Source organism: Solanum tuberosum, unplaced genomic scaffold (genome assembly GCF_000226075.1).
Source record: "Solanum tuberosum cultivar DM 1-3 516 R44 unplaced genomic scaffold, SolTub_3.0 scf00040, whole genome shotgun sequence".
Classification (NCBI taxonomy): domain Eukaryota; kingdom Viridiplantae; phylum Streptophyta; class Magnoliopsida; order Solanales; family Solanaceae; genus Solanum; species Solanum tuberosum.
The window spans coordinates 72,967-99,470 of NW_006238964.1; the positions used below are offsets into that span (position 1 = coordinate 72,967).

The window sequence follows — 26,504 nt, forward strand, 5'->3', positions numbered from 1 at the left end:
TTTAACTTACCGGCCCGCATTGCTTCAAACAATTAACGATGCCACGCGAAAGATTTGTGGCGTCCAGTAACGAATGAACTGTAGAGAACGGCATACCTTATCTAATGGCCGTTGCAACAACAGCAACGACTCACTTTACTGTTCTTCAGCAGCCGCAAGTGTCGTTTGCTCCTAAGTCTCGCTCTTCGCCCGACGCTTGCAGTAATTATACTCGAACATTCTCTTTCCCTTCTGGTAAAAGCCGGAGCAATCATCATTTTCAGTACCATACCAAGTCCAAGTATGGGGTTCTGAATTGTATATGCTGCTCTACTGATTCAAATTCACGTCGTGGTTTAGGTCCGAGTGACGGCAACACTAACAAGGTATTTCGATTCTATCAATTTCATTGGTATGATACTTATCTCAGATTTCACCCTTTTAATTTTGTAATCCTAATATGGATACACTGCTGAATTGTTATCCATAATTTCGATCTATTTCTATACTGTTCTTGCTACTTTAATTCAGGGTAAGAATTCTGTAACCGCCAGAAGGCAGGCCAAGGGCACAGTGCGGCCGCAAAGGTATGCTTCTCTTTCTTCACTTCTTGTTTTAAATTGTTTCAATTCAATTTATAAATAATGTACTTAGTTTTTAAACTAGAAGTTTTCTTAACTTGGTAACCACCAATAACTACTCTTATCTATTTAAATACAATTGATCTTGCATTTTGAAAGTATTTTGACTTTTGCAGCAAATATTTCCTTCTTTGCAACCTTTCTCGAAATTCTCTTCTTCGTCCAATGTTTAAGTTGAAAGATCAAGTTGATGTGTCTTGTTTTCGGAAGAAGAATTTCTCCATGACTCGTACCAACTTCTTCATTGTAAGAAATCTTGTAGAAAACCTTGACCTTCCTATTACACTTCTAAAGATACAATTTGTGTAAATCCACGTACTCCATTGCTAATATTTTTATGACCACTTATCTCCTGTGTTTAGTACTTCAATTGCCTCTTGGTACCCAAAACGGGGAAGGAGACCTTTGAAGATGCAATACTTGAGTAGATACATGCTTTAGATGAAAACAACACTTGAAATTTGGTGGATTTACCAAAAGAAAGAAAATAGTGGATGCAAGTGAGTTTTCTTAGTCAGGCAATCGTGAAGGCTCTATGGCAAAACTTAAGGCAAGACTTGTGACGTAAGGAAGGATATGCTGAGACTTATAAGGTGGATTATTCAAATATACAACAGTATGTACATGAAGACTTAACTTAAGAGGCAATATAGAACGGTCATTTGAAGTGGGAGATATTAATTTAATTAGAATGATACATGATATAAGGAAGAAGATTCACTTTTATTTTCACTTCTCTCATCTCCTACTGCTTTAGAAATTGTGTGTATTATTCTCTGAACTTGTACCTACCTTAAGTGTTGTCTAGAACTGCATGTTGATGTAAATAGTGCTGGAAGTCAGTTTATTGTAGTTATTCTAAAGCTATTGTTTACTCTTGCAGGAATTCATCTACCCCACAGTCCGACGACCTCCTTAATAGTTAGTAAACCACCCTACCTTGCATGTTGTGTAGTGTGTAGTTGGGTATCATTTTGTTTGTACCTGTGGTTTACCGATTAATAATTTAGAGAAAATAGAAAAGTTTGTTTGATTAGATGTATAAATTATTGGATGCATCAAAAATATTTAGCATTAAACAAATATTATACATTGGGAACTTTTTAACCTAAAATAAGGCATGCCAAAACTCTTTTTGAAAAAATAAGAATAAAACTAGGTATGTATTGAGACAGATGATGTATACCTTAGATTTATCATTTTACTTTCACGATCTATGCAATAAATGATACATGGCATTTGATTCACATCATGAGAAACATTTCTCACATAATTGATTTTCAACTTTCAAGAATATCGGTAATGGAAAATATGATCTGATGGAATACCGATGTAACACTCTATCCCTGATAGGACTTTGGAGAAGACCAAACATGTTCTTAGAAAAGAGACACGACACGTTGGGAGACAAGTCGTAGAGCCGTATGCTCTCGGAAGGAAGGTAGTCGAGGGTCGACCCCTATAGCCTTTGTGAAAAATATTTGTAGTCTTGTAGCCTAAGGACTCTCCTATTAATGAATTTCCTTTCTAGAAAAAAGTAGTATCTTTGATTTTTTTTCATGTCATCTCCATGCTAGTTAAAGTAGGTCATTTGTGGCTCCGATGTTCTGGTAAATTGTTTTTGAACCATGGGATAAAGCTGGCTTGAAGAAATTTTTTTGTTCCATGAAACTAACAATACAAAGAAAAACAATCATTATGGTTTAAGCTGTGATATATTGCTCGAGTACATGGTTGCTTGATTTGTTTCCAACACTTGGTTGAATCTTCTGGAAATACTCTTTGAACCCTTGAATGTGTTAATAGATTACTGTTTGGATTAGATCCGATTTTTTTTTTTGTTGAATGCTTAATAAACATTGCAATAAAGTATTCTGATGTTTTTCTTGCCAGTTGTGTTATCAACGTTAACAATTTGATGTTTTATGTGTACAGGAGCTCTGATGCATAGCGGTTTCATAGTGTTGTATGATCTGTGTTTGTTTCTGTTTTCTGGTTTTCCCTTCCGAATTTATCTTTTGATTCCTTGCCTCGTCCTCACTTGTCAAAACTATTTGAAATCACACATTCTACTGGATTGTAAAGTTGATTCTTCTGGCTAAAATACGTATGCTTTGGAAGCTTATTTCTAATTCAAAATGTATGACCACATTCTTCTGTTATCATACTAAGTGGTCTCTTAAAGGTTTCCCCCCCTGTTATATCTTGTTTAAAGTGAGGTCTGAGTAATAGATGTTGTAGAATATACAATCTAAGGCTCATTATTGTGCAGAGGCACCTCGTTTGAACTCTACGAATGATGTCAGAAAGTCAAAAAGTGTGGGGTCAGATCTTAAGTTTGAGGAACGGCTGCAAGCAGTAAAAAGGTGCTACTAGTATTTAGAATGGTTTCTTTCCTGCTGGTTTTACATTTATGCTTATCTGCAGTAGCTATCTTATAAAATTAATTTTTGTTATATTATTGCACTAGTCTTTGTAAATTTTCCTTTTGAGCCAATTATCTGTTCATATTGTATTGGAGTCCAAAATTTGATGACTCACAAAAGCAGATGAAAGAGATTATTTTTCATCATTGTATGTAGTGTACTCATTAGACTTCACATACATGTAAGTAGCCCTCGTATCTATCCTTCATCATATCATCTTGTATGTGGATAGTCACAACAATATCAACAACTTATCAGTAGTACCTACACAAGTGGGGTCTAGGGATGGCATTGTATGTGGTGTACTCGATTAGACTTCAACATACATGCAAGTAGCCCTCGTATCTATGCTTCATCATATCATCTTGTATGTGGATAGTCACAACAATATCAACAACTTATCAGTGTACCTACACAAGTGGGGTCTAGGGATGGCATTGTATGTGGTGTACTCATTAGACTTCACATACATGCAAGTAGCCCTCGTATCTATGCTTCATCATATCATCTTGTATGTGGATAGTCACAACAATATCAACAACTTATCAGTGTACCTACACAAGTGGGGTCTAGGGATGGCATTGTATGTGGTGTACTCATTAGACTTCACATACATGCAAGTAGCCCTCGTATCTATGCTTCATCATATCATCTTGTATGTGGATAGTCACAACAATAACAACAACTTAACTGTGTACCTACACAAGTGGGGTCTGGGGATGGTTTGATGTATGCAGACCTTACCCCTACTTTTGTGGGGTAGAGAGATGTTTCGTATAGACCCTCGGCTCAAAAGAAGTGTAATCAAAACAGAATAGAAAGGAATTAACGACCCCAAAAATAGCAAGATAAACAAAGCAAATGAAGTAACAAGTAGTGGGTAAAACAGAGAATAAGATACTATGCAATACTAGATAAGATTACTAATTAAGGAGAAAGATGAGACGAGACCCCTGCCTCTCCCATGTAAAAGTACTACAGCACTCGGCTACCTACTACCCTTCCCTTCTACCCTAATCCTCGACCTCCATATCTTACCATCTAGGGTCATGTCAATGTGATTTAAATAGAGACTCTCTCCCCAACCACCTGAATAAAAAGGAGGAAGTAATACATTCATACATAGATTAGGAAAGACTCTGTCAGCAGTCCTGGCCAATCCATCAGCTGGTAGTGGCCATCACTTTTCAATGACCTAGTATGAAAAATAATCTTGGAACTACTTGATCATGCTTACTAGATGTGTCACCAACATTTTGCATTCCAAACAAGGGATTGAATGAATAATCACTGGTGACAAGTGCTGTGATCAATTATTGAACTTCTGGTTGCAAAGGCAAAATTTGTGCAATTTCAATTTCTGAGTTTATAATCTAGACTGTTTTGGGATGTTTTTAGTTCTTGGATAAAGTAAGCTCTGCTTCGACAATGTAGGCATGTTAAATCTATGTTGTGTCAACTTTTGATGTCTAGTTTCTTACTTCTTGGACTTCTTGTTCCATCTTTGTGGGCTATGTGGCCAATGTGTTGATGACATTATCCTTTTTTCTCTTTTTTTTCTTCATTGATTAAAATATGTTTCATTGACTAAGATTTTTCACTATCTGTTAGGTCGGCGCTTCAGCAGAAAAAAACAGAGGAAGAGAAACCATATGGAGCAATTGACTATGATGCTCCGGTTGAGTCCAGAAGTACAACAATCGGACTGGGTACCAAGGTGGTACTATAATCTAGCTGACACATCCGCCTATTGATCCATTTGAATTCATTTCTTCATATGGATACTAATAGATTTATTCCAAATTTAATAGATAGGAGTTGGAGCAGCTGTTATTGTATTTGGACTCTTGTTTGCACTTGGTGACTTTCTTCCCTCTGGAAGGTAGATTCTGGTGCTTCCAATTATGCTGGCTATTTGTTATCAAATAGATCTCATCATTTCCATCCTGGTTTTCTTTTGTACTCTATCCAGAGGTTTCAACGTCTCATGATTAGTTTGTTGCTTATTTCTTTTTATTTCCCCCCTTTTTTGTTTTCAATATATCCTAATGAGGCCATTGGTCCAGTGTTAGTCCCACTGAGGAGATTGCCAGCAAGGGTAAGAGAATTGCTGAAGATGAGAGAGCTAACCTCCTGGTAAATTGTTTTCCGTCGCACTGAAATTAATAATTTTCTAGTGTGCAACTATAAGGAAGGTAAGACATGCTTTTGAGTTCAGTTGAAAGTTGCTGCAGAAAGAGGCAAGATTGGTGAAGCACCTATTGCCAATCCCTATCATCTCTTTATCTAATGGGCTTGCATATGTAGTTTTCATTGCTAGTCAGTACGGCCAACTTCTCTCTGATATGAAAGTATGAAACAGGTCCATATGGAGTTAAATGAATATTTAGGATATAAAATGTGCAATTCTAGTAATTTCTACATATAGAAGCTCCTTAGAAAAGAAAACTGTTTAGCAATATGTTAAATTCACTCAATTTTGTATAAATGAAGAATTCACTGGCACCCTATAGATTGTTCATCAGATTTGATGCTTTTGCAGAAGACGCTTCAGCAATTTGAGGCTACACTGGCTTCATCACCAGAGGATCCCATCTCGCTTGAAGTGAGTTGTTATCTATGATGTAGTTTAAGATTTCTTTGTTTGTATGCTTACAGTTTCAGAATTTTCTATTCTCTCAGCAAGAGCATACCTACTTTAGTTTAGCCTCCTTAGAGTTGTATATACTTATGCTCAGGGTCTAGAAATTAATCTTATTGCATAAGGAGGCAAAAACTTTTTGCAACTTAAACATATCTCACCCATCAATACCATTGTTCTCTTTACTTTAAGATTGAGTAGCGATATGAAATGCAAATATGTTAGCTATTATTAGACTTTGGAACCTCTAGGTTAGTCCCCTTCACTTTAGACGGTGGTTCATTGCCTCTAATTGTTTCTGGCAGGTTTGTTGATGAGCATCAACCCATTTCTTCTTTGTGAGAAATATAGGAGAAAAATATTATTAAATTGTGTATCTACATTATTACATTGAGACCCTATTTATAGATCCTATATTACAATCTTTTTCCAAGTAGGATTCTATATTCTATTCATATTTTTATTCCTATTCAAACGCTTCCTGTCAAACAAGTGCATACAAGTGATACGAGACCAATGAGGGACTTGGTGAAGATAATTGCAAGTTGATCCCTCAACTTCACTAATTTTATAATAGTATCTCAATTTGCTTATTTCTCTCATGAAATACTGGATTTGATGCAGAATATTTGATAAAACACAAAATGATCAGCTCCACTACAAGTTATGCCAAGCTCCTAAATTATTGTGTTGAACTTTCCAAACCAAGCTTGAGAAGACTATTTAAGATCATAGAGTGACCTACGCAACCGACATACAAGGCTACTAGACTCCCCCCGAGCAACAAAATCAGATGGTTGCTCCATATAGACTTTTTCCTCGAGATCACTATGGAAAAAAACATTATTAATGTCAAAGTTACCAAGTTAAAAAAAAAAAAAAAACATTATTAATGTCCAACTAAGTAAAAGACAAATGGCAAATGACAACCATAGATAGAATCTGAGTATACCCTTTTGGCAAAAGTGAATCTGAAATGGAGAATAATATTGGAAAACTCATATTTGTCGGAAACAATGTATTGGTTGTTGGAAAGTGCTTAAAATCTGGTATAAAATATATGGATTGTCTCGGAATCAAGAGACGAGTTAATATTGAACAAGAAAATCGCCAAAAAACTGGTTGGAAGAGGCTCACGCATCAGTGCGTGGTACGATCTCGTCAAAGGTGATGATATCTTGGGTGGCGCATGGAGGCACGTGGGAGGTTTATCCGCTGTAGTGTGAGTTGTGGTTTATGCAATGAGATACTGTACGTCTTGGTGGTGTTGCTTTTTGCACAACACTGGCGAAAAGTGAGACTACGTAAGTCATATTTGAGGAGTCACCGGAAAGACGCAATTATGCAGATCAGATGAGTCATTGAAAAGACGCATGGTGCTACACAACTTAGATATAAGAAAGTAGTCTGAAAAGATGCAAGGTGCTACACAAATCAGATATGAGAAAGTAGTCATCGGAAAGATGCACGGTGCTACACAAATCAAATATAAAAAGGTTGTCACCGGAGGTGCCACGCAAAATCAGATTTGAGAAAGTAGTCACCGGAAAGATGCACGGTGCCACGCAAAATCAGATATGAAAAAATAGTCACCAGAAAAATGCATGGTGCTACACAAATTAGATATGAAAAAGTAGTCACTGGAAAGATGCACAGTGCTACCCAAATCGTATATGAGAAAGTAACCATCGGAAAGATGCATGGTGCTATGCAAAATCATATTTGAGAAATCTTTGTCCGTATGCTTCTCAAATCAATCATTTTAAGCATGATTATTTTCATGCATATAGTATTGCCCTGACTTGTGCTAACATAATCATTGGCCAAACGGGCGGCAATATGAGTTATAACTTGTCCACCGACTGCGAAAGCTTTTTTTTTTCTCTACCAAGATTGTTAAGGCTTGATACCATGCGAGAAATATAAGAGAAAAATATTATTGAATTGTGTATCCACATTATTACATTGAGACCCTACCTATTTATAGATACTATATTACAATCCTTTTCCAAGTAGGATTCCATACACTATTCCAATTCCAAGTAGGATTCTATGTACTATTCATGTTCTTTTTCTAACATTCTCTTATGAGGCATTCAACTTGAATCTAGCAGACAATTTCCCAGTTCGACGACACTAAAGTTATGACAACTTTTTTCTGGTGTGCAACTACTATACTGGCCCTAACCATCTTATTCCTTGCCTATCATGGAAACCTGTGGTTCCCTTGTCCTCAACATCCCTGTGCATCATAGCTTTAATTCACATTGATATCTTGTCCCAGTCAACCTTGACAAAAATGATGACAGTTGGGTGGATAGTCAAGTGAAAGGAGGAATCAAATTTATACAAGTTCTTATTCCAGAAAAACCTGGGTTTAATGTCTCACCTCCTTCTCTTTCCCTTTATTCCAACAACAATCAAGTGGATTGGGTCTTGCTGGATTTATTAAGGTCTCAAAAATTGACATGTTGTTTCCTTTGCTTCAGTTACCGTATTATCTGTTGTTGCTATTGTTCCCTTCTCCTTTATTTTTAGCATGGTTTTTTACTGTTGTATTTCTTTTCCATACTTGTCTTTTGATATGTTTTACTTGAGACAAGGGTCTACTAGAAACAATTTCTCTAACTTCATAAGGTAGGGATGAGAATGTGTACACTCTTTACCAAAATAGAACACCTAACTTCTTCACTTGTGCCTCCTTTTTTTTTTTATAACAATACTTTGAAATTTATAGCTTATTGTAAAACGTGTAAAGGTATTTTAGTAATTCTAACAAAAGAACAGCTTATCAACACTTCTTTACCACTTATTAGCAATTTTAGTACTTCTATCAAACACGACTGCCCATTTATTAAATCATGATCAACATTTGAAAATGCTTAGCAGCTATTTATAATCAGCTAATCTAAACGGGATCATAGTGCCCTGTGTCTTATAAGGATTTTCCTTTATAATTTTATGTAAGAATTCTTGTATGACAATTTCTTTTTTTGATGTCATCCAATCCAAAACCACCTCTTTTTAATTTTCACTCTGCAACTGTGCAAGTTTTTTTTAATGGTTTTCAGGGAGCTGCTGTGACCTTAGCAGAACTGGGGGAGTACAATCGAGCCTCTTCCCTTCTTGAAGAATTGATTAAGGTTTTCTTCGGCTGATGTATTTTTTGCTTATCAAGAGATTGTTCTATGTCCATATGAATATCACGAAATCACCTGTTTGCGATTGCAGAAAAAACCAAGTGACCCAGATGTTTACCGTTTGCTTGGAGAAGTCAAATATGGACTGATGGATTATGAAGGAAGTGCTGCTGCTTTTAGAATGTCTGCCATGGTCAGTAGCTTATTAGCTGGATAATATGCCTATTCTGGTATACCTTGTTACTTTAATCAGTTATCATTGTTTATGGTGCCTACCTGTAGTACCTCTCTAGACTTGAACCTTTTGAAATGTTGGTTGGTTGTAAAGTTTTCGAAAGAAGTTTCCTTATTTTATTTATTCTATCTAAACATCTACCTAGCCTAAAAGTTAACTGATTTATATACATCAGGTTTGTCATGCTAGTAGACCATACCAAATCCCACAAACAAAATGTTTATTAGAGATTCTTCACCTCTTGTTCATAGAGAAGTTTTCTCTGCACTTACCCAAACTCGAATAACCTGTTAGGATGATCTTACAGGTATCCGGAACTATTGATTTTGAAGTTCTACGTGGCCTTACAAATGCACTGATTGCCGCGAGGAAGCCAGATGAGGTTGGTTGGTCAATCTGCTATTTCCTCTTTTTACATTGTTCCATTGCCTGCACTTCTAGACAGGAAATGATTCTCAGTTTCTTTGTTCCAGTTAATCACTTTTTTGACAGCTTAATAATTTGTGAGCTCTGATAAAAATATGAAGATGTCGTCTTTGGTGGAACTGAAGTAGAAAAGGGTATCCATATTACCATCGTAACCACAGTTCATAAGTATACAAGTGAATATTATGCTCTGAGATTGAGTAAACACTGTCAAAATGTGTATAGTTCATTTGTGTTCGAGATACTATGTGAAATTGAATATGTAAACTGCCTTAGGTACTTTAGCCTTTCGCCAAGGGTATGATCTTTATAAATGTTTTTCTCCTCTGGCACCTGCTCTCTTTCATGGACTCTTTATTTGTCTTGATACACCTTTTAGCACTGGTCCATTGCACGGACCCTTCATTTGTCTTGATGCACCTTGTTGAAATTGGATATGACATATATATTTGATGCTTCTCATGGATCCTTCAAAACATACAACAAAGTATATTTATCTGTATCGGATCCATATACATGTAAGAGTGCATGTAACATAAGGCACCTGAAATCAGTTAAGAGGATTGGTGTGATCTCTTAAAATTGACCAAATTTCTGCAACTTATAATGCGTGAAACGGCGAAAGAATGATACTTAATACGGAGTACTATATTTGGAGCTTATTGGGAATATGTGGAACATGTTATTGCATTTTGAAGTTCCAATCTTGAGAATTCAACTCCCCCCCACCCCAATTCTCTCAATTTGTAATTAGTTTGATGTTTAAAGCTAAGTAAAATCTATTGGTTTCACAATGCCAGTTTGCTCACTTTTAAATCTGATTATATAAACTGTTCTTTAGTTGTTAGAGTAGGTTGCTTTAAATAGTATTTTCAGTGCTAAGCCTACTCAGTTATCCTATTGATTTGTGTATGTCGATTAGTGATTTCACTTTACTAGCTAACATTCATTGACAAAGAATAAGGTGACTTATATCAGAATAACATTCACTGAATTCTTTTAACATAGAGTAAAATCGAATGTAGAATAGATTCATTGACAACGGTAAAGATGTTGGATGTTACTCAACGTTGTTGTAACTTATACTCCCACTGTCCCAATTTATGTGGCACATTTTTCTTTTTAGTATGTCCCAAAGAGAATGTTGCCTTTCTATATTTAGAAACTATATAACGATAAAACTATTATTATTTTACCCTTAATGAGATAATTTATAAGTCACACAAATGTTTAAGAATTGTTTTAAACCACAAGCTTCAAAAGTATTCATTTATTTCTTAAATTCCGTGCATAGAGAAATAGTGTCACATAAATTGGGACGAAGGGAATAATTAAATGGATCTACGTTGGGTGCTCGAGTCTGAGCAACTTAGCTGTATACAAGTGGTACACCAAAAAGTAGTCAACCTTACAAAAGACATGGTTTTCTACGAAATACATCCAATCTTCTATACATAAAGGAACCTTATGGGTGCACTGGAAGTAAATAAGAGAAAAGAGGCTACTCCTCAAGCGAACAAGATCTTTCTACACCATCAAAAGCTCTCATGTTCCTCTCTTCCAAATAATCCACATTAATGCTAAAGGTGGAACATCCCATTCCCTTCATATTCTTCTTCGTCTTCTGAAGGCGCAACTAAACATAGTTTCTTTCACAGTGCCCAACATCACCCACTCAAGATCAAACGACCTCAATAATTACCACCACAAATAAGATGTCCGTAATAGGAGGTGATTCACATCTTTCACTGAGTCTTTACACATGAGGCACCAACTAACATAAGTAATCTTTCTCAAATTCTCCGCTATCAAAATCACCTCTCTCAAAGTTAACCAAGTGAAAAAATAGGCTTCTCTTGTTAGTCGGTACGCTAGGGATCCATAACGAAATGTATGGAAAGGCTGGCTCCTCCTTAACCAAAAGCTTCTCATAATAGAACTTTAACAGAAAAGACACTGTATTCCTTATCCTCCCATCTCCATACATCATGACTATCATGTGAACTCTGTTGATTGCAAAGCAGATACTGAAATTCTTTCACCACTCCTAAACCTCAAATCCCACTACAGTTCTCCTTGTAGTCTCCACAAACGTTGGACTGCCATCTCCTTTTGGCATGAAATTTTGTAGATATGTAGACATATGAGTCTCAAAGTCTTTTACCCACACCGCCTGTCCCCAAAAGCTCACCTTACCCCCACCATCCACCCTGAATGAAATGTTTAGAACCTTGCGAGCATTCAGCCATGCCAGCAAAGTTCAAACAGGGTTGATATATCTGCAATGTTGGTATCTCTTGCATTGGTTCATATTCAGACAACTTCTTGACATAAAAGGTGATAACACCATCATTCCAGATGATCTTCTTGTATCGAGTTTCTCTACCATTCAGTCGTGTCTAAGATTGCAAAGCAACCTTCTGCAAGCATGATAAGAAAATGGCCATTTATCATCTCTGTTGCTATAATAACATAATTAAAACTGATTTCCTTTATGTGGCATTTCAATATGTGGACTTGATATGGATATCTTACTTTTTTAGGCTGTTCAAATGCTTTTGGCATCACGCAAAAGTCTGAAAGAAGAAAAAACTAGTGGTAGCAATGATGGAACCAAGAACAGTGCAGCGAAATCAAAGTCAGAGGTAGACCCAATTCAAGTAAGTTTAGCATGTCAATTCTGATACTCCCTCGGTTTTGATTTGTTTGGTACAATTATTATTTGGAGAGTAAATAATTCTTCAAACACTTATTAAATATTTGTAACTTTAAACTGTAATTAGTAGTAATTTTTATCTAGTTTAAACATGTAATTTTTCTTACCAAAAAAAAAACATGTAAAATTTATCTCAAAATATAACTTCGCTTGGAAACTTAGATGAGTTGACACTTCTACACTGAACTCTGTAGGAAATAATTGTTAGGCTGCTGTATCATCTGGTAGCCTGTAAAACTTTCTTCATTAATAAAAGGATAAACACATGGATCTGAACATAGGAGCAAATGTAAGAGAATGAAAGAAACAGCAAAGATTAAAAACAAGAGAAACTCTAGTTAACGATGGAGAAGAAGTTCCTAGGTTTAGATGACTAGCCCTACCAGAATATCATGTGCAAAGCTGTTGACAATTTCTACAGTTCCTTCACTTTGTTCAACTGTAAAGCTGTTGAAATGTGTTAGGTATTGTTGGTTAATATGAGTGAATATTGCAGTGTGCTCTCAATTAGAATTAACTTCTTGGCACATGATATACTAAGTTGTCTCTTTTTTCTTCTATGCATAGCACAGACGGAGGTAGATGGTAACTTTATCTGGAACCTTTGTAAAAGTATGAAATAAGTTACCAATCACGCTCTCTTATGTTGTCTTGTTCTGTGAATGTTAGATGTAATGTTGAAATCCTACTCAAGAAAATGAGGTTAATTAATAAATTGACAATTTGGAACTTTTCTCTCTTTGCTAACTTCTGTACAGTTCAGCTTCAGCCACTCGAATATTCAATGTTCCTTTTTATTTCTCGTCAAATGAATGGCATCTTCTTCTGGAAATCCTAGCAATTATTAGCAAGCTATTGGGAATCTCAATGTTATTACTCAAACAAGCATGAAAATAGTCTCCTAATGCAAAATTGTGTTCTCCGTTTTAACAAATACTAGTTTTTATGGTTAAATTGGTTAAGAAAAACAAATAAAACATCTATTTTCCTTAGTGGTTACCTGCTTTCGAGGGAAATTGTGCAAGGTATCTTTCACTCATTTGAGGGACCATTATCAAAGGCAAGGATTGTTGCATTCTCTTGCTTGAATGAATGCACTCATTGCACGGTTACCTTTTATTCCTTTTCTACTCCCTTTTCAGGTTGACCTGCTTCTGGGAAAAGCATACTCAGAATGGGGCCATATCAGTGATGCCGTGTCTGTATATAATCAACTCATTTCTACCTATCCTGACGACTTTAGGGGTTACTTAGCGAAGGTTCTTTCAATCTGGTCCATATTTTACCTGCAACGGTTATTTGTATTTTTATCCGCTTAAAGTTTGCGCATTAAATGGTCTACAAAATTTTGGAAATCATTTAGGACGATCCAAAAATTGTGTTTTGTGCAATTATTAATCTTATTAGTAATATTGTGTAGTTTTTAAGTTTAACTACAAAAGAAATATTAGAGTTCCTAATCTTGCAAAGCTTAGTTTTAATGTGGAGATTAGGGGTGTCAAAATGAGCCCAAATATAGGTAACCCGCCCAACATGCCCAGAATTTTATGGGTGTTGGGCTCAAAATAGTTTAAATTGGGTTCAAGCTCAACCCATTCAAGTCTTAACCCATTTTAAAAGAATCTTCAATTGAGCTCAATTTAATCTCCAATTTCAACCCGTTTTAAGACTCGTTATTTGCATTGATGTAATGTATGTTCCTATATTTAAGGTATGAATTGCTATCTATTTTATATCTTCTAGGATTTATTCATCCATTTGTGATTTTTTTTTTCTTGAGTTGAAACTCAAATTGTGGTTGTAAAAGTTAAATAACAACATGTTAAAATTATTGACATTAAGCGGATCAAATTGGGCGGGTCATGACCCAACCCAATTTTAGCTCACTTGAGCCCAAAGTAAACTTGTGCGGGTCATAACTCAACCCGATTTCTTTTTCAACCCATTTTAATATCTCTAATTTCAACCCAACCTGCCCATTTGACACCCCTAGAAGAGATAGTAGAGATACGATTCAAAGAATAGTGTGAAGTGTGGCAACAACAACAACTACACACCTAGTGTAATCCCACAAGTGGGATCTGGGGGAGGGTAGTGTGTATGCAGCCTTACCCCTACCTTGTGAAGGGATAAATTGTTGTTTTTCATAATATATCAAAGTAGTGTAAATGAATATTAGTTAATAAATAGTATGATATCTTGTAGAATAGGAAGACAATCATGACATGATGATTATTTTTTGAATTTTTATGTTTTTATTGTAGGTTTATAGATTTCTTCATCTCGATTTGTGCAGGGTATTATTTTGAAAGAGAACGGAAATGTTGGTGATGCTGAGCGGATGTTTATACAAGTGAGTATATGAATAGCTTTATGGACAGTCTCGGACACCCTTTCCATAAGTTGACACCATGATAAATGCTTCCTTCCATATTGTTGGTCATTATAATGGTACAATTATTATGTTATGAATCTTTAGGGAAGGATCGATTCACAGGGCAATATATAAATCAGCTCGTTAAAGGGAGGCTGAAACCTTAGAGTTCATTAAAAGAGAGAACTCCGATCTCTTCAGCTCTTTAAAGGGAGACAGAAACCTTAGAGTTCAATGGAAGAGAGAACTCCGATCTCTTGCTTTTGTCTTAATTATGACTTACTGTATTTATTCATCAAAAGTCCCTTTAAATAAGAGTCTTATCATATCAATAGGAAGTCTAATTCTTATAACTTAACATAATCCTTATGAAACTCTAAAACTAAACCCTATTCTAGAATAATAAATAAAGCAACTAAAAATATAATTAAATACTTAAATTAATGACTTCCAACGCATCCCTTCCCAGAAATGATAAATGGTTTACCCTTCTTATTGTGAAGCATTTTGGTTTTGTGTTTATTACATTGTGCTCTATTTGTAGACACTATATTACAATTCTTTTCCACGTATGACACTATATACAATTCTATTCCTATTCTTAGAGTCCATTTGGCTTAACTTAAAAAAATAGCTTTTTAAAAGTAGTTTTCAAAAAGTCAAACTTTAGTAACTTTTAAGTTAAAAATGAAAAGCAGGGAAGTACCTACTTGTAACTTTTAACTTTTTTTAAGTCATTTTAACCTATTTTAAGTTAATTTTAACTTTGTCAAACACTCCCAAAAGCTAAAAATGACTTAAAAGTAGGTTTGACCAACTTTTAAGCCAATCCAAACAAGCTCTTATTCTAACATTCTCCTCTAGTTGGTGCGTACAAGTTACGACTTGTTACTTCATACCTCATCGAGGTAAATCACCTCTATCAACTTCACGTCATCAAGTACCCTAGATAGTGTTTTATCCTCTGGCCATTTACTTTAACCTTTTACCGTCTTGGTATTCGAGTTCAATGGCTCCATGGGAAATACTTGAGCAACTTGAAATGGTCCTGACCACTTGGACCTCAACTTTCCAGGAACAAATAGAGTCTTGAGTTGAACAACAAGACTAAATCTCCCTGTCTGAACTCCCTTTGGAGTATCTGCTTGTCGTGATAGTGCTCCATCCAGGCTTTGCAGAGCGACGAGCTCTCTTAAGCTCTCAACCTGAACTCATGCAATTCATTTATCTATTCTAACCTTTAGTTAGAGGCTTCTTCCCAATTCAAGTTCAGCTCTTTCAGTGCCCAAATAGATTTGTGCTCAAGCTCCACCGATAGATTACATGCTTTTCCAAACATCAATTGATAAAGAGACATCCCTATTGGAGTTTTATATGCAGTCTTGTACACCTATAGTGCATCATCTAGCTTCTGTGACTAAACTACCTTGTTTACGTTCACTGTTTTGGACAGGATGCTCTTGATCTCATGATTGGACACTTCCACTTGTTTGTGGATGATAGGGAGTAACAACCTTGTGCCCATACTTCTCAAGCAACAAACTAAACAGTCGGTTGCAGAAATGCAACCCCCCATCACTTATAATAACTCGTGGAGTGTCAGACCTGCTGAAGATGTTCTTTTTCAAGAAAGCGGTGACACTCCTTCCTTCATTGTTTGGGAGCGCTACTGCCTCCACTCATTTTCACACACAGTCAACAGCCACCAAGATATACTTCTGCCTATATGAACTCACGAAAGGGCCATGAAGTCAATTACCCATACGTCAAACAGCTTAATCTCAATAATAGGGGCCGGATGTGAAGGGCCCTGGGTGATCTGTGGGGACTTTAATGTATCCAGATTTCCCTCTGAAAGGACAAACTGTAATAGAATAACCAGAACCATGGCTGATTTCAACCAATGCATAAATGATCTTGAGTTTCTGGATCCTCCTCTTTCCGGAGGTAGTTATACATGGAGGAGAGGTCAAAATCACAGTTGTGCGACAAGAATAGATAGATTCTTATTCTCTTCCCAATGGGATGAGAGTTTCTCCAAAATCAGCCAAAGTGTTCAACCACAACTTGGCTCAGACCATAACCCCATCCTACTATCCTGTGGTGATTGGAAACATAGGAAATCATATTTCAAATTTGAAAATTGGTGGCTTAAGGAGGAAGGATTCATAGACAAGGTGAAAGAATGGTGGAGCAGTTTCAATGCAACTGGCAGACCTGATTCTCAATTAGCTTCTAAGCTTAGTCAATTGAAAGTCAAGCTCAAAGAATGGAGCAAAGCCAACAGGAACAACTGGAAGGAAAGGAAAGATCTGATTCTATCACAAGTGGGAAATCTGGAATCCATTCCAGGATCTCAGACTTTTGACTGATGATGAACAACTGCAGGAAATTCAGTTGGCTATGGAGTTTGAAGAGGTGTCCAGAAATGAGGAAATTGCCCGGAGACAGATCCAGGGAACAATGGATCAAAAATGGTGACAAAAACACAGAGTATTTCCACAGAATGGCCAATGCTCACAGAAGATTCAACTCCATTGACATCCTCAAAGTTGAGGGGGCTGAAGTTACTAATCCTGAAGTTACAAGGAGTCTGAGAATTGGAGACCTGATTTCACACTCCAATGGAACACCAAGATCTCCACTGAAGTACAGGAGTGGCTGGAAAGACTATTTGAAGAGGATGAAATATTAGAGGAGCTTAAACAGTGTGCCATTGACAAGGCCCCAGGCTCTGATGGGTTCCCAATGTCATTCTTCATTACTTTCGTGGAAATGTTGAAGTCAGATATACTACTTACCTACAGAATTTCCAGTTGCAATAGGTTTTTGAGAAGAGCTTCAATGCCACATTTGTAGCTCTTACCCCAAAGAAGGTGGGTGCAACTGAGATGAGAAACTTCAGACCAATAAGTCTCATCACTGGAATGTACAAGATCATTGCAGAAGTACCAGTTGAAAGATTAAAGAGAGTGATAGATAAGCTAATAAACCCTCATCAAATGGCCTTTATTAAAGTAAGGCATGGATGCAGCTTCAGTGGCAAGTGAGTGTGTAGACACTAGATTGAGAGGCTCAGAACCAGGGGTGATGTGCAAATTAGACATTGAAAAGGCATTTGACTACAAGTTCCTCTCTCCCCTACTTCCTAGGAGAGAGAGAGAACCCTCTTTCCGTTTAGGTTGCCTGAGAACTGCCATCTCTCTTCTTCTTTCACAGGTGTCTCCTTCTGCCATTGTCTACTTTCTTTTATTTTCTGTTCCCTCTCTCCAACTGATATGGGGGAAAATAGAATATATTTCAATGCAGGATTCAAATCGTTTGACATTACCAGATGGAGCTCAGATGGATCTGTTTGGTATGAATGGGTGGAGAGGAGTCGAAGGATGATGAGAAGATCAACTGTTAGCTGCAAGGTGATGGACTGGATATGTTTCTTTCTAAGAAAAGCATCAACTGATCAAAAGAAGAGCATAAGATGCTATGAAGGTGTAGAAAATGAAGTGAAGAAGATCAAACTTAACTTTATCTTACTGCTCTGTTTTTGGTGTAACCAGTTATACTCTAATGGTGCTATATCTAATATTGATGTACTTGATTCATTATAGACTGAGATAGAAGCATTCTAGAACTTAATCCCCCCCTCCCCCAAAAAAAAGGGGGGGAAGCCGCGGTCGAACTCATATTCTGGAAATAAGTCGGGGCCCTTTTACCAAGTCTACCAGATAGAAGATGATAGAGGGCTAACTTTATCAAAAAAAGGAAATGCATTTGACCACATCAACTGAAAGTTCTTACTCAGCATCCTCTGGCAAATGGGTTTTGGAAGATGGCTAAACTAGATAAGTTTTTGCATTAAAACCACCAGGTTCTCAATTCTGGTAAATGGAGAACCAGTTGGTTATTTTTCTGCAAAAAAAAAGGGCAAAGACAAGGGGGCCCTTTATCCTCTTTTCTTTTCACCGTAGCCATGGAAGACCTCAATAGCATGATGAAGATTGCAATACAAAGGAGATGGTTAAAAGGCTTTAGAGTAGGGAGCAGGACAGAGAGAGTGCTAGAGATATACCATCTACTTTATGCAGATGACACAATAGTTTTTTGTGATGCTACTAGTGAGCAAATCAGTTTTTTGAGACTAATGCTAGTCATCTTTGAAGCAATTTCAGGCTTGAAGATAAACTGGAGAAAAAGTAACATCTTTCCTATCAATGAAGTCACTCAGATTCAGGTTCTAGCTAATATTTTAAGATGTGGAGTGGGAAAACTTCCAACTGTTTACCTGGGACTTCCATTGGGTGTGCTTAACATAAGGGACAATATCATTAAGAAGACAGAAAATAAGCTTGCTATGTGGAAGGGACAATATTTATCTTTAGGAGGTAGGTTAATTCTAAGAGAAAAGACATAAAGTCACCATTGAAGTTGTCCTGAATTTTCAAAAAAACACCTTAACTTTGCGGGTGTTCTATTACCCCACGAAACCATTTCTAACTATTGTAAATACACCATTTTAACCCATCCTCAAAGCAAGTGTAATCTCACGTAATGGTGGCGCGTGAATGAAAAAAAAATCACCCCCAAACCAATCTAAAAATGCCACGTAGCAAGATTGTAAGCCTCCATTTTCTAAAAAAGTTCAAGAAATAGAGGATTTCTTGGTCAATGCCTTTCATGGTGGTTGTTGAAGAACAGTTTCATAATTCCTTAAGAATTTAAGAAGATTTCATACAATTCCTAAGTGAAAATCTTCACTGTTATGTAAACAGTGAAAACGAATTCCACAAAAATTTCATATCCAAAATCTTCCATTTTCCACCTTGCAAAAACTCCATTTTAGCTCATTCCATCTTCGTCTTCTTCAACAACAATAAAAAATAGAGTTACAGCGGTACGACGCTAAAAGAACCCATCAATTGAAATTCCAAAAATTATCCTCAACAATGCAACAACTCGTCAAGACCATTTTCACAAAAAAATTATATATATTAAACCCAAATTAGTTAATGCACCCATTTACATGAAGTTTTGAATTTGCACTCACAACTTGTTTGTGCTTTTGGACTTGACCCAGAAGATTTTGAGGATCAAAATGTGAGTGAGTTAGGATTTTACCCAATTCATTATTAAATTAGTAAGAAAAATAAAATTATATTATTTTATTTGAGGTGAAATACACGCACAAGCTATGAGATTACAAAAGTTGTAAAAAGGGTGTATTTATAGTAGTTGGAAATAGTTTCGTGGGGTAATAGGACACCCATAAAGTTAAGGTGTCTTTTTGAAAATTCGGGACAACTTCAATGGCGACTTTATGTCTTTTCTCTAATTCTAATAAACTTTGTGCTAGACTCATTACCAACATATGTGGTCTCTCTTTCCAATACCTCCTAAAGTACTCAAAGTTCTAGATTAATTGAGAAGAAACTTCCTATGACATGGCAGAAAAGAGCATAAAGGTTACAATCTAGTGAAATGGAACATAGTGCAACAAAGTAAGGAGCATGGAGGTATGGGGGTTAGAAACCTAAAGCTACAAAACAACAGCCTACTCAAGAAATGGTTGTGGAGATATGCTGAAGATAGACCAACCTTGTGGAAGAATGTAATACAACAGAAGTACGGACAAAATGCGCAGTGGTGCACTGATGAGTCAACGGACACCTTTAGAGTTGTACTATGGAGGACAATTAGGTGTTTCTAGAACAACCTGGGGAAGGACATTATTTTCCAAGTTGGCAATGGCCAAAAAATCTTCTTCTTGAAGGATAACCGGGATGGTCAGGGCACTTTGCAAGAGGCTTTCCCCAGCATCTTCAACATCAACACCAACCAGAATAGCACAATAGAGAACATCTGGACAGCTCAGGGATGGAACCTAATTTTTAGAAGATTTTTGAATGATTGGGAGGTTGAAAGAGTGGTTTCTCTACTTGGCAGAATAGGAACCTTCATAGGGACTACTAATGAGCCTGATATCATCAAGTGGAGGCACAACATTGATGGCAAATTCTTAGTCAACAGAGTCTACAAAAAGGGCAATGTAGAGATGACAGAAAGAGATAGAGGACCTTGGAAAGCTACTTGGAGAAGCACGGCACCTACTAAAGTGAAATGCTTCTCCTGGCTGGTAGTAAGGAAGGCATGTCTCACCTACGAGGCATTACAGAAAAGGAAATTTCATTTAGATTCCAATGCCTTCTTTGTATGGAACCCAATGAAAGAAACAACCACCTCTTCCTCCAATGCAAGGTAACTTCCCAAGTCTGGTCCCTATTCATTACCTTAGCTGGGAAAGCTGGACAATGCCAGAGCACACAGTTGATCTATTGAGTTGCTGGATAAGAATGGGAGGGAGCAAAAGCTGGGAGAGATGGTGGAAAACTGTCCTAGCTTGCATATGGTAGAGCATATGGAAGGAAAGGAATGAGAGGATTTTCAAAGGAAGATCAAACTCCATTCAAAAGATCAAAGGGAAATGCATTTCTACTTTATGTTTTTGGTGTTAAGAGCAATGTATAGTAAATGAAATACATAAAGTGGATTTCCCAGGCTTATTGTAATTAGCTATCTATGTAAGCACTCTTTTGAAGGTGGCTAGCATACCTTTAATGTTGAAGAATACATGTTACCAACTTCAAAAAAATAATAGGGGTCAGGGGCAGTTCATGTCTCCTTGAAATGCCTCCATATCTTTGGCGCTAATCACATGTTTTGACAAAATCATGCTCGTTTTGATAGATGGTAGGCCAATAGTAACCGCTCTACAAGATCTTTCGGGTTGTCCGTTGTCACCATAATGCCCTCCGACTGTAGAGGTATGACATGCTTTGATAATGGCCATCATCTCAGCTCAGGAATGCACCTTCTAATGACATTATATGCTCAAACCTTGAATAAGTAAAGTTCATCTGAATAGAATTTCCTAGCATTGTGTAGGAACTTCTTCTTCTAATGGAACTTCAGATCCTCGGGCATCATATCACTTGCGAGAAAATTAGCAAGGCCAGCATACCAGGGAATCAAGCCATGCGATGCATCGAACATGTGCTCGTCTGGAAAGGACTCATTACTATCAATCTCTCAGTTTGTCCTTCCACCTTCCTCTAATCTGGATAAGTGGTTCGCCACCTGATTTTCACACCCCTTGCGGTCCTTAGCCACAAAGTCAAACTCCTGCAATAGTAGCACCCAACAGATCAACTTGGGTTTCGTATCCTTTTTGGCCATGAGACACCATATGGCTGCATGGTCAGTGTAGACTATCACATTGGTGCCCAACAGATATGATCTGAACTTATCAAATACGTATACTACATTTAACAATTCATGTTCAATCACAACGTAGTTTTTCTAGCCCCATTGAGTGTCTTACTAGCATAGTAGATTGGGTGGAACATATTCTCGTGTCTTTGGCCAAGAATAGCTCTCAATGCTACTCCACTTGGATTGCACATCAGTTCAAATTGTCTGAACCAATCAGGAGCAACAATGATAGGAGCAGTCGTGTATTTCTCCTTCAAGCATTCAACTACCTTGAGGTAAGCATCATCAAACTCAAAATTGAAGTCCTTCTGAAGCAATTTACACATAGGATTAGCAATTTTTGAGAAGTCTTTGATGAATCTTCAGTAGAAACCAGCATGCCCAAGGGAATTCCGGCTACCTTTGATAGAGATTGGAGGAGACAATTATGATATGACTTCGATTTTAGCTGGGTCCACTTCTATGCCCTTCTCAGATATAAATTTGTGGCCCAATACAATGCCTTTATTCACCATGAAGTGACATCTTTTTGTTTCCTCACAATGCTTCAATACTTGCGTCAAGTGAGCTAAACACTCATCAAATGAATTTTCCACTATCGAGAAATCATCCATGAATAGACATTATACATTTTTGCAATATGGCAGTAGCATTACACAACCCAAGTGGCATTCTCTTGGAAATAGAGGTCTAATAAGGGCTTCAACCCTACCCTCTATTTTAATCTCCAAATATAGAGTTCTCTATTTTTTTAGACAACCAACTTCAACTCAATTCTCTATTTTATTCTCTAAAAAAGTATCTTCTTCTCTCTCTCATCAATATTATATTATTTTTTCAATATATTATGTCATGTGTTGTATTTTTAAATTAAATACTTCATCTTATCATTTAAATTTTGTGCATCTTCATAGTGAAAATTAATAATAATATCAAATTATATCACTTAAAACTGATGAAATTTATAAAAATATTTGAAATATTAAAAAGTGTATGTTAAGTAATATATTTTTTAAAACATTACATTCCATTTAAAAAGAATTACGAATATTAGAGATTTAATTAATAGCCTTATATGAAAAATAATATGTCAATTACAAAATAATAATATAATATTCAAAAAGTGTAATAGAGAGTATGAATAGTAGTTCTCCAAATTTGGAGAACTACTCTTCAACTCTCTATAATTGGAGAGTAGAGGGTGAATTACATAGTGATTGGAGAGGGCATTCTCTATTTTACTCTCCAAATATAAAGAGTGGAGAGGAAAATAGAGGGGGTTTGAGATGGTCTAAAGAGCATTGGGAAGTGATCTTTCTCTGTCCAACGATTTAGCTTTCAGTAGTCCATGCACACCCTCTAACTAGTCATTGTGTGTGTGGGTATTAATCGTTTTTATCATTGGGAACCACCGTCATGCCACCTTTTTTAGGTACTCATTGATCTGGGCTCACCCACTTATCCAAATCCTGCATCCCACCACTTTATTATCTCTTTCTTCACCACGTCTTGTATTGGTGGATCAGCCTTTTTCGTTGCTCAATGCTACGAATATTATCTTCCTTCAACTTGATCTTATGCGTGCAAATACCCAGAGGAATACCGATGATGTCAGCTATAGACCAACCCAGAGCTCTTCTATACACTCTCAGAACCAAAAGCACTGCTTCTACCCAATGCACTAGCAGCTTTGCAGATATAATCACAAGCAGAGTCTTGTTTGGCTTAAGATATGCATACCTTAAGTGAGAAGGAAGAAGCTTGAGCTCTTAGACTAGTGGCTCATTCATAGATGGCTTTGCTGTTGGAAACTCCATGTTCTTTAGATCAAGATCAGGCCTTTTCGGTGCAAAGGTGTAGGAACCTATGCCTGTCAAAGCATTCATTGTCTCCTCAAAATCTCCCCTATGGTCTCTATCAAAGTTCATGATTATGGCTGCCAATGGTTTAACCACAAATTGTTCTGCAACGTCAGCCTTTACTACTTCATCAACCGTGTCAATAACAGAGATGACACTCCTGTCTCTGGGATGCTTCATGGATCTGCCCATATTGAAGATTACTTCTTCATTGTTCAACCTGAATTGAAGCTCCCCACTCTCGACATCAACCAAAGCCCATCTAGTTGCTAAGAATGGTTGTCCCAAAATGATAGTGACGAATTTATCTTCAGTCACCTCTATACTCTCTTTCCCCTCGTGTCTATGGGAGAACATGTTTTGTTCAAACTTAGGCTTGGGAAAGATAAATTAGGCCCTTGTGCTCTCAAATGTCTTTCCTGGTTATTCTCGAGTTCAAAAGGGGTATCGTTGCTACTCACCTGATCTTCATCGGTATCTGATCTTCATCGGTATCTTATGTCTATCGTTGTCTTATTCTTTTAGTCTCGACCTTAATTTACATCCTCTGATATGGTTGAGGTTTTACATGTATCGACTTTTGAGGAATCTGTGGTTACTTCTACATCACCAGCCACTATTGGACTACTCTTGGCTTGTCATCATCATCCATGCCCAACTTCAGGACCAGGCGATTCACATTACGTGCCCGTATCCCACTTAGCACTTAGGGGTTGTTTGGTGGAGTGTATTAGCAAAAATAATGCATGCATTAACTTTGTGTATTAGTAGTCCCTTGTTTGGTACACTTTTTCATGCTATGTATAACTAATGTTTGCAGTAGTTATACACTCTATTGTGTATTGAAGAGTGTATTACTAATACCATGGATTTCTAGGTATTAGTAATGCAAAGGGATTTAATACATGTATTAGCAGAGTAAAGACCCAATTACCCTTCTAAAGCACTTTTATATCTTTTTCACCATAATTGTGGAGGATACTTTTGTAAATACATATTTTTGTACAATGCCTACTATTTTCAGTACACCAAACCAAACAATGCATTCGAAATAATCTATGCATAATTAATACAAGCATTACGAATACACTCTATAGAGCATTATTTTTATACACTCTACCAAAAAACTCCTTACTGCTTACTTGTCTCCTCCTAATCAACATATTGCACTTTGAAAAGGTATCTTAGAAGGGTGAATTATAGAACCTGGTAAGGATAAACTAGCAAAGGGATTATGAGTCATTTTTAGCTTTTGAGAGTGTTTGTCAAAGTTAGAAATAACTTGAAATAAGTTTAAAATGACTTTTTAAAAAAAAGTTAAAAGGTAAAAGTAGGTATTCCTCTACTTTTCATTTTTTAACTTAAAGATACTAAATTTTGACTTTTTAAAAACTATTTTTAAAAAGCTATTTTTTAAGTTAATCATAACGGGCTCTAACTGTGTAATCAGGCATAATGCTTGTCACTAGGATCTTGTTGCAAATAAGCTATTTTTTAAGTTAATCATAACGGGCTCTAACTGTGTAATCAGGCATAATGCTTGTCACTAGGATCTTGTTGCCATCTCTGTAAATCACATGCTTCATGTTTTGGTTTTTCCATGACCCCCTTTGCTAGCTGTGCTCTTTTTCCCATATACAATTTAGTTATAGACAAGGCATAGGTTCCTAAACAGCAGTGTCATTATAGGCCCTCTATGTTTCTACCTATGCTGTTCGAATTCTCCAAAATGTCTACGCACCTATGTCGGATCTTCTAAAAATGCAGTTTGAGAATCCAACACTAGAACAGTGTGTTTTTATGACAAGATATTTGACATCCAAGTTGTGCTACAAGTTCATATGATCTTTCGGTGATATCGGCATGCTTGCTAATTGGTATTGGAGACAGAACTCAAACTTGTTAAAATTTTATCTCTTAACGTAAAAATTACACCTGCAAAATATTTTGAAATTTTGCAAGACATTCCTATTATAATTTGGATTTATATAATATCTTCTAACATGGCAGTTGTTGTCACAGGCGAGATTCTTTGCACCAGAGAACGCTAAGGCGCTTGTTGATAAGTATTCAAAATGATTTCCCTTGAATCTGTTACACTATTGAGATGGCTCAAACAGGGTTGAATTGTCCAGCATCAGAGAAAAGCTAAGTAGGCTGCGAGTTGTGAATTGTGAAATTGTTTGGTTACTGGGAAGTAGTAGTGGATGGCAGTTTCCAATATCTGCTTCATTACTAATAGCTGGGTGCTCCTGGATGCGTATTCAAGATACACTAGTTATTGTGTACACATATGATATTTCTGTTTGAATAATGTGGCATGTCGATCGGTTAAAAAGCGCTCTGTTTGTATTCAGTGTACTCGGTTGCTTTTTTATGATATACGCGAGGTCAGCACTCAGCAGACTCCTTAGATGATACATGAAGTTGATGTTATTGACGCAGTACTAATTTGGTGACAACCAGCGAAAATCCTGCGGGGTTCTGATGAAGGAAATTGAGCCATCTATCCATCAGATTGAACTAAGATAAAGCAGCCATAAACTGGTCAATGACTAGTCTCTCACCAAAAAAAACTGACTCAGTATTAATTAAAGTGAATATTATGTGGAATCTACCTGATTAAGGATATTTTGTTTAACTTATATTTTCGCATAAACTATGTTGGCATTGCCACTCAAAAATTGCATGAGTTGCGGGGTTGGTACTTATTGTTCTTTCTTATGTAACCAGTTAAACATTGTATTATGTATCAAACGGGGCATTTGTGATGTGATGGGCAACAGTGGACGGGGCATTTG

The 26,504-nt window shown here is 36.7% G+C and overlaps 1 protein-coding gene across 3 annotated transcripts; it reads left to right on the forward strand.

Moving 5' to 3' along the window:
* On the forward strand, positions 1–26,474 carry LOC102600762 (uncharacterized). 3 transcript variants are annotated; one of them, XM_015306709.1, is made up of 17 exons: positions 1–365; positions 511–566; positions 1,504–1,541; positions 2,893–2,986; positions 4,658–4,763; positions 4,858–4,928; positions 5,113–5,182; positions 5,589–5,651; positions 8,759–8,830; positions 8,919–9,020; positions 9,370–9,444; positions 12,032–12,148; positions 13,347–13,463; positions 14,501–14,557; positions 16,032–17,797; positions 17,871–22,119; positions 25,726–26,474. In XM_015306709.1, exons 1-15 carry the CDS (start codon positions 105–107, stop codon positions 16,086–16,088), a joined length of 1,356 nt encoding a protein of 451 aa, XP_015162195.1. In that variant the 5' UTR covers positions 1–104; the 3' UTR covers positions 16,089–17,797; positions 17,871–22,119; positions 25,726–26,474. The 3 variants fall into 3 exon arrangements, with proteins under 3 accessions (XP_015162195.1, XP_015162194.1, XP_006342848.1); XM_015306708.1 differs by having other exon boundaries at positions 16,032–22,119; XM_006342786.2 differs by lacking the exons at positions 16,032–17,797; positions 17,871–22,119.
* Positions 26,475–26,504: the final 30 nt, after the last annotated feature.